This window comes from Olea europaea, chromosome 15 (genome assembly GCF_002742605.1).
Source record: "Olea europaea var. sylvestris chromosome 15, O_europaea_v1, whole genome shotgun sequence".
Lineage (NCBI taxonomy): Eukaryota > Viridiplantae > Streptophyta > Magnoliopsida > Lamiales > Oleaceae > Olea > Olea europaea.
Genome location: NC_036251.1, coordinates 27,096,101 through 27,104,764, shown reverse-complemented (window position 1 = coordinate 27,104,764; position 8,664 = coordinate 27,096,101). Strand labels below are relative to the sequence as shown.

Sequence of the window (8,664 nt, the reverse complement as noted above, 5' to 3'; positions counted from 1 at the left end):
ATATTTTAACTCTAAAAACGCGTTCATTTGAGTAGTTGGATTAGTGTCTTGTGCATTTTTAGTTTAGGGTTCTCTCTCTCTCTATTTTTTTTATTTTTTATTTTTTTTGTACTTTATAAGAGTGTAAAATATAATATTTTCCCCTTTTAATTAGTATGGTCTTGTGCATTTTTGGTTTATTTTTGTTTTGTTTAAAAAAGAGAGAGTATATTTGTTATTTTATAGTTTTTACTTGAGAAATGGATTAAAATGATGATTTTCAAAATAAAATGTGAAAATAATGATGAAAATGTCAAAAAATAAAAGGAATAGACGTTTTGTACAATAATATTAAAAGGTTGGGACATTTTATGCTAAATGCCCTTTTAATAATTTATTTGGTCTTATTCACAATTTTAAAAAAGTTTGAGAGTATGATTGTAATTTTTTATTTAATTTTTCTTTTTTTTTTTTAAATAGGAAAGTATATTTATCATTTTACATGAAAATTTATGAAAATGATGATTTTCGCAATGAAAGGTAAAGGAAGAGGTGAAAATGTCAAAAAATGAAAGGTATAGACATTTTGCACATTAACATTGAAAGGTGGGGACTTTTCACAATAACATTGAATGGTAAAGATAATTTGTGCTAATTACTCTTTCCTCTAATATTTTTTTTAACTCTCCTCTAATCTTAAGAAATCTGGTACTTCTCCATTGAGTTTTGGCGATTTTGCTGCGAACTCGGCACTGAGTGTGTTGATACTTGTGACTCGTACTGAGTTTTGGTGAGTTAAGTTGACTCACTATGATTGCTCGACTTACTATTGAGTTTCTACTGGGTCAGTGTGACTCTTTGGGGTTTCTTGCACTAACTGGAGCCTTGTGTTCACTTTTGGTATTCTTGAACTCCACCCTTCTTTTTGAAATTTTGAGATTTCAAACTCTGGTGTAAAGCTCTCAACACTTATTTTTCTAGTATTATCAAATTATCTGTTGGTCAATTCCTGACTTGGTTATTAAGATAAGTAATCTATCATTAATTTTCTTTGTCCAAAATCTCCTTCGGTTATTAGGAATCTGAGGGAGTAACAGATCAAGGGAGTAACGCTCCTTAAACCTGACAAATTGATTTTCATATTTCTTGATAATTGTTTGACGACTTTAATCATCATTCGGTTGTTATAGATTTTGTATATTTGCCTTACTTGAATTGTATAACCTGGTTCATAGTACTATTGAACTTGTATGATAAGTAGGCTTGGATATTTTTCTTTAATCTATTCTGATACTTGGACACACTGTGACTTTATCACATTACTTGAATCATTTACAATCTGTATGTTTTATAATTTTGTTGTTGTGATCTTATCTTTTAATATGACTACTGCACAAAAATTTGAAGTCGAAATTTGGAATGGTACTAGGGACTTTGGTCTTTGGAGCCAAAAAATGAGAGTTCTCCTATTACAATAGAGATGTGAGATGTGCTGCTGCCTTTGATGGCATATGGGTTATTGAAATTAGTGCCTATAAGAGACAAGAATTGGATGAGGTTGCTTGACTTTATTTTTCTTTACTTATCTAACATTAGGAAAGTGGGTGAAACCACCACAGCTCAAACACTTTGGACTAACTTAGAAACACTTTACCTAAGTAAGACTATGTCAAATAAATGCTGCCTATTGAGAAAATTCTATAACTTTATTTTTGACTCTTCCTCTAGCTTAGAAGAAGATATTGATAATTTCACAAAACTTATTCAAGATCTGTCTATTTGTGATGAAGAGTTATTTGATGACCAACAAGTTGTTCCTATGTTAAATTCAATAAGTGAACAATATAGAGACATTAAAAATGCCTTGGAATGTGGGAGAGAAGACCTTACCATTGATATCATTATCTTAGCCTTGAGAAATAGAGAACTTGAACTAAAATCTAAGTTCAAAAATTCTAAAACTGGAGAAGGGCTCCACATTAAAGAAAAGCTAGTATAGAATAAGACAAATAATTTGTGTAATTACAACTTTTATAGGAGAGGGAAACCAGAATATTAGATTTAAAGATAAAAATAAGTTTTAAATGAAATCCAAGAACCAAGTCAAGAAATGCTATTATTGTAGAAAAACTTGTCACTTCATAAAAGATTATTTTAAGAAAATATCTTATATGAAGGATAGGAACAACTTTGATGGATCTACAGCAGTCATGTGCAGAAGTGGATCTGATATACAAGGAAATGTTCTTGTCAGTACAACCAAAAGAAATCCAAAAGAATGGGTTCCAGACTCTGACTATATTTTCCATGTGTTCCATAAAGGAATGGTTTACTGAATTTGTTGATCTCAATGGGGGACAAGTTCAGATTAAAAATGACCAGAGTTGTTAGATAAAAGGAATTGGTAAACTTAACCTTTTCTGGAAAATAATCATTCTTGAATTGAATGACACTAGATATGTGCCTGAACTACAAAAAAATCTAATTTCCTTAGGTGGATTAGATGAAGAATATGACATAAGAATTCATAAAGGTTTTACAAAGCTAAATCTTGGTGGTAAAGTTATTCTTTCCTCTCCTAAGATTAATGGAATTTACACCTTATAGGCTGGACCTTTAGTAGGTCACAACTTGTAGTTGTAAGTTCTAGTACTGATGTATCTCTAATTTGACATAAGAGACCGGGCCACGTCAATGAAAAGGGATTACTAATTTTAAACAAACTTATATGTTTTGGAAATGATAATGTTAAGCTGGAGTTTTGTGAAGACTGTATTATTGTAAAACAAAACGAATTATCATTTAAATCTGGAATTCATAAATCTAGCTCTATTTTGGAGTATTTAGATGTTGATTTATGGGGTCCAGCATTCGTAAATACACTAAGGGTGTGTTTAATTGACAATATTTTTCATGAAAATGTATTTTTTCCACCAAAATTTCTACTTTTGTATTGTTTGATTACCATTTTTCTAAAGAAAATATTTTCCTATTTTTGGTCATATGCTTATATATTCCTCAAAATCAAGGAAAATATTTTCTTTAAAAAGAGTAGGATTTTACTTTCTAGGGAATTCACTCTCTCGTCTATCCACTCTATCTCGTTTATCCACCAATAAAAAATGGACAAGTATAATATTTTCTAGGTTAAAAATTAAATCAATCAAATACATTTAATTGACAAATTCTATTGCCTAGAATTTATTTTTTTCTCATACAAATTTCATGTTTGCAATCAAACGCACCCTAAGTAAATTTAAATTCTACCTATTTATAGTAGATGATTTTCAAAGAAAAACATGGACTTTTCTTTTCAAACACAAATTTGATACTTTTCAAAACTTTCACGTAATGGAAATTGATTATTAAAAATCAAACTAACAAAAGAGTCAATGCACTTGGAACAGACTATGGCCTTGAATTCCGTAATTTTGAATTTGATTCATTTTGTAAAGAATTTAGAATTCTAAGGCACAGAATTGTGACATAATCCCCTTAGCAAAATGAAGTGGCTGAGATGATGAATAGAACTTTATTGGATAAAGTCAGGTGCATGTTACTTACTTCTGGTCTCCCTAAATTTTTTTGGGGTGAAGCTTAAAAATTGCTACTTATCATATAAATGGATGTCCATCCAGTGCTATTGATTTTCAAGTCCTTGAAAATTGTGATATGGTAAGACATCAGGTTATACTAAACTGAAAGTTTTTGGTTGCACTGCTGCTCTCATCAAAGTGAAGGCAAGCATAAATCTAGATCTATAAATTTATTTATTTATTTATTTGCAATGGAGAGGAAACCAAATGTTATAGACTATGGGTAAAGAGTCGAAATGGGTTCAAGGTCATTATCAGTAAAAATTTCATTTTTAATGTAAATGATCCCCCTTGTAATACTTCACCAAAGTTGAAACCTCCTGGAACAGCCCTTGTTAATGAAATTGTATTGAAAAATCAAGGAGAAATCCCTACCGATTCCAATGATTTGATTGAGGTGGAATCTACTCAATTTGAAATAAATTCTAAGTAAATTGAATTTGAAAATGAAGTAGAATCTCAAGATACTTCTCTTGCAGACTATCAACTTACTAGAGATAAGAATATAAGGAATAGATTCCTTCTGTTAGAATTAGTAATGATGATTTTGTAAGTCTATTTTTTGCACTTGATTTCCTAAATTCTAAATCAAGTACCTCTGAAGAGGCCACTAACTATTCTAAATCAACCATTTAGAAAAAAGCCATGAAAGATGAAAAGATTCTTTGATTAAAAACAAAACTTGGATTTTGGTTGATAAACCTACAAACCAAAAGGCAGTTGATTGTAAATGGATTTTTCAAATAAAAGAAGGAGATTTTAATGTAAATAATAGAAGATACAAAACAAGACTTGCGGCTAAAGGGTTTTCCCAAATAGAAGGAATTGATTATAATGAAATATTTTCCCCACTTGCTAAATACATCTTGATTAGAGTTTTGCTAGCTTTGACTGCTCATTTTAACTGGAAGTTGAATCAACTTAATTTCAAAACTGTTTTTCTTAATGGTGACATTGATGAAGAAATTTATACAAGTCAATCAAAGGGGATTGAAGTAAGTTCAAAATCTAAAAAGGTATGCATGTTTAAGAAGTTTCTTTATGGCATGAAACAAGCCCCAAAACAGTGGTATAAGAAATTTAAATCATATGTTCAAGGTTTGATTAAGAGCAATTTTAATTCATATTTCAAAGGGTCAAAAGGACCTCAATCTGTGTATTTATTACTATATATTGATGACATATTGCTTGCTTGCCATGATAGATCTAAAATAGATTCAATTAAGTCAAAATTGAAATCTGAATTTAAAATGAAAGATCTAGGACAAGCTAAAAGAATTCTTGGGATGAAGATAAAAATGGATAGGAACAATTGCATTCTATATTTGAACCAATGCTCTTATGTGCTTAAAATACTTGAAAAGTTTGCCAAGCTTGAATGTAAATCTGTTTCATTGCCTATTGCTAATCATTTCAAATTGTCAAATGAACAGTCATCTAAAACTGAGGATGAATTTGTAAGAATGAAAAATATACCTTATGCTAATGATATACGGTCTATTATGTTTCTTATGATGAGCACTAGACCTAATTTAGCTTATGACATAAGCATTCTTAGAAAATTTATGGTAAACCTAGTTGAAACACACTGGCTAGCCAATAAATGGATGCTAAGCTATTTGAAAGGTTCATCTGACTTAGGTCTAAAATTTAAAAGATGCAATGAGAGCATAACTCTTAAAAGATACACTGATTCTAATTTTGCTGGAGATTTAGATAAAAGAAGATCCACATCCTATATTTTTACTTTGTGTGATGTTGTGTCGGTTGGAAATCTTGATTACAAAAACTTGTAGCCCTATTTTCCATAGAGGCAGAATATATTGCTACCTGTGATACTGTTAAAAAAGATCTTTGGTTAAGGGGTTTGTTAAATGAAATTGGGTTCAAAAGTGAAATGGTTAGAACTACATTGATAATCAAAGTGCTATTCATTTAAGCAAAAATCATAAGAACAAAACATGTTAATATAAAGTTTCAATTTGTGAGGAATATGGTTGAGAAAAATCTATTTAGTCTTGTAAAAATCCCTATTGAGTACAATCCTTTTAATCTTGGAATCAAAGTACTGCATTTAAGTAATTTTAAAACCTGCTCGAAGATTATAAATAGCACTTAAAATGTGTGAATTTAGAATATCAAGCTGTAACGTTTTAATTCTTTACTAAATTTGGTTATTTTCTATTTACAGGTAAATAAGAGCAAATGAAACAAAGTGATTTCTGGGTTCAGTAGTTCATAACAAGCATAGTTCAACAAGGTAGAGATTGCTGAATTTGGAATGCCTCACTATTATTGGCATTGGGCTATCATATTTGTAATTGGGTTGCTAAAATTGGACTTCTGGGTTTTGATAAATCGTATCTTATAATGCGGCTTTGCCTCTCTTTATTGATGAGATCTAGCTCTACACATGGCTATTTCTCAATTGTTGGATTTGAATAATTCTTGGGTGACTTTTTAAATATAAAAATGCGTTCATTTGAGTAGTTGGATTAGTGCGGTTTTGTGCATTTTGATTTTGGGTTTCTCTCTGGTTTTTGTTACTTCTTCTTCTTTGTGATTCAATCTCTATTTTTCTTTGTGAAGGATTCTTGATTGTATTTAGTGTACAAATTGTGAGATTGTAAGGAGTATAGTTTGTTATAATATAGAGATGCGAGAGAAAAGATGTAGTGAAGAAACTTTGATTTCTTCATACATTTGTATATACTCTTGGTTGATTCTATTGTATCTGAAGCGTAAGTTACTTTGTATATGCTCAACGTGGTGATTAAGTCTATTGGCTGAATATCGGGGCCTGGTAGCGAAAAATCCTTGTGTTCTTGCCCTTTTTAGTTTCTACAATTTTATTCTTGCCAATGTTTTTGGATTCCAAACCTATTATCTTTGCTGTTTTGGCATCAACACCGATAATTTCTAGTTAAATNGACTATTTTCTGAATAAGATAAGCAATGTAAAAACGGACTCACCTGGATTGTCTGCCCTAAATCTGATGGCAACCCAACCATTATTAGGAATACCCACTGTTGTTTGCTGAGGAGGGTCTATAAGATTATATCTTGAGGGATCCCTTTTGGGATCAAAGTTCCCAAAACCCCAACCAACAACATAGAAACTGTAACCATGTAAATGCATTGGATGATTGTCACTTGCTAGCACATTAGTCCCCTGCAATATCAGCTCCACACTAGAATTGTATTCCAAAACCAAAGCCCGGGTTCCGAAATCCGGTGTCAGAAGATTATCCGGCAAATGATAGCCTGTATAATCAAATTTATGAGGAGGCTTTCTTGGAAAGTTCTTGTCAAACACACCCTGAATTTGATAATAGTATGCTTGAAGAATATCACTTGATGGGAAGACAAAACTGATGTTATTCAAACTAGCTGAAAACCTTTTACCAAAAGGACCATTGCATGGTTTTCCAGTGCAATTAAGCAAATTGACAGCTACTGTGAAAAACAAATGTGTGTCTGTTTCTAAAGGGACTTCGATCGAGTGCTCTTTGCTGGCTAGGCTTCTTAGTTTCTCTGTAAATTCTGTTGATTTCAGTGTCCCATTATATGGAGGGAGCGATGGGAGAAAGGGATCCGACGAGAAAAGGTTGAAACCATTTTGCTTATACTGTAAAATCCCTGTTGTGGTAGAATTATCGAAACCGGCCCCAAATGCAGGTGAATATGATCTAGCTGCCATGTAGTAGAGATTGGGAGATTGATTTGCTTTAAGTAAAATATCCATGGATTGTCCTGGAGTGATCATAATGTAATCTGTGTCAAATGGTTTTGTATAGAATCCATCTATTCCTACTACCGTGAGTTTGTGTTTTGCAATGGAAAAGAAGAGATTTTCATCCATTACTGCACTGACTATCCTAAGAAGGTATGTTTTTCCACGCATTACTTCCATTCTAAATGTTCCTGCGGCAAAAATGGAGATAAATTCAGGCTTATGAGAAAGTAATTATTTTGAGATAATTAATTTATTTTATATGGGAAAACAGAATACCTTCTTTGGAGCATGGATAAAAATCACCTGGTTGCCCATTAATGGTATAAGCGTCTGATAATATTGGTTCTCCTCCTGTCTTATTTGCATTTCCTACTATGTCCATCACATTTTTCTTCCACCATTCCCCTGTAAACGAAGAAGATTCAACGATAACAAACTACATCACGTTTCCAAAAATTTAAGGTCAATCTCATGAGTCATTTTGTGACATTGTTAAGTCAGTTTGAAATCTTTTGCTGCCATAACAGGCCATGTATAATAATTATGAATGACGAAGAAGTTGATTTTACAATTTGTATTTCTTCTGTCAGAACAGAAAATCACTCTTAAACCTGGCCTGTTTAAGTGATCATATGCGCAGAAGCTAAAACTTGCAATGTGAGATTAGAGTCGTAACAGTGTCTTCCCAGTTAAAAAATAAAATAAAATAAAATAAATCTTCATAATGATAAGATATCGTCTAGTTTCAAGCTTGAACTGTTAAAGAGATCAATATTTCTAGTCAATATTACCTAGAATAATTGGAACTTCTTCATCGGGCTTGAGGAAAGGATAAACAGTTCCTTGCTGAGGATAAACGATGACCATTCCATGAACAGTTGCTCGTGCCCACCCGCTGTGTGCATGCCACCATATTGTTCCTTCTTCTGTAGTCAACTGAATTCTGTAAGTATATTTCTGCCCCGGCCTGATAGGGCACTGGTTTATATATTCAGCACCATCTGACCATGGATTCCTAAGTTGTTTCACTCCATGCCTGAAAATACTCGAAAACAATGAATTTATTATTTCTTTCACAAAATTATAATATTAAAATTCATCATGACATTTCTTTTCCTACATTCTGTGGAGTCTTATTTAGATGAGCGTAGAAGTGTATAACGAGCCAAGCCAGAGGTGAGCCGCTTGCAAGCTAGTCAGCTCGTGTGTGAACCGGCTTGCCAAGTTAAGAGAGCATGCAATTTTAGTTAAAAAAAAAAAAAAATTTATTGCGAACTGCGGAGCAGTCGCGAGCCGATTCTGGTAGCTCAACTAATTAAGGGATGAGCTCGTGGAGTAAACGAGCGGCACTTT

At 32.2% G+C, this 8,664-nt stretch overlaps 1 protein-coding gene and 1 long non-coding RNA gene across 2 annotated transcripts in view; one reads left to right on the top strand and one right to left on the bottom strand.

Moving 5' to 3' along the window:
* The first annotated feature begins 671 nt into the window (after window positions 1-671).
* LOC111410712 lies at window positions 672-6,071 on the top strand. Its single transcript, XR_002705740.1, has 2 exons — window positions 672-879; window positions 5,767-6,071. It is a non-coding gene; the product is annotated as an uncharacterized LOC111410712 (long non-coding RNA).
* A 283-nt stretch (window positions 6,072-6,354) lies between these two features.
* The window catches only part of LOC111411486 (laccase-14), a 5,968-nt gene continuing 3,658 nt past the window's right edge, over window positions 6,355-8,664 (bottom strand). The window contains exons 3-6 of the mRNA XM_023042008.1: window positions 8,103-8,347; window positions 7,588-7,716; window positions 6,549-7,499; window positions 6,355-6,494 (exon numbers count right to left, since the gene is read on the bottom strand). Of these exons, the coding sequence (XP_022897776.1) occupies window positions 6,355-6,494; window positions 6,549-7,499; window positions 7,588-7,716; window positions 8,103-8,347 (1,465 nt within the window). The remainder of the gene's footprint in view (window positions 6,495-6,548; window positions 7,500-7,587; window positions 7,717-8,102; window positions 8,348-8,664) is intronic.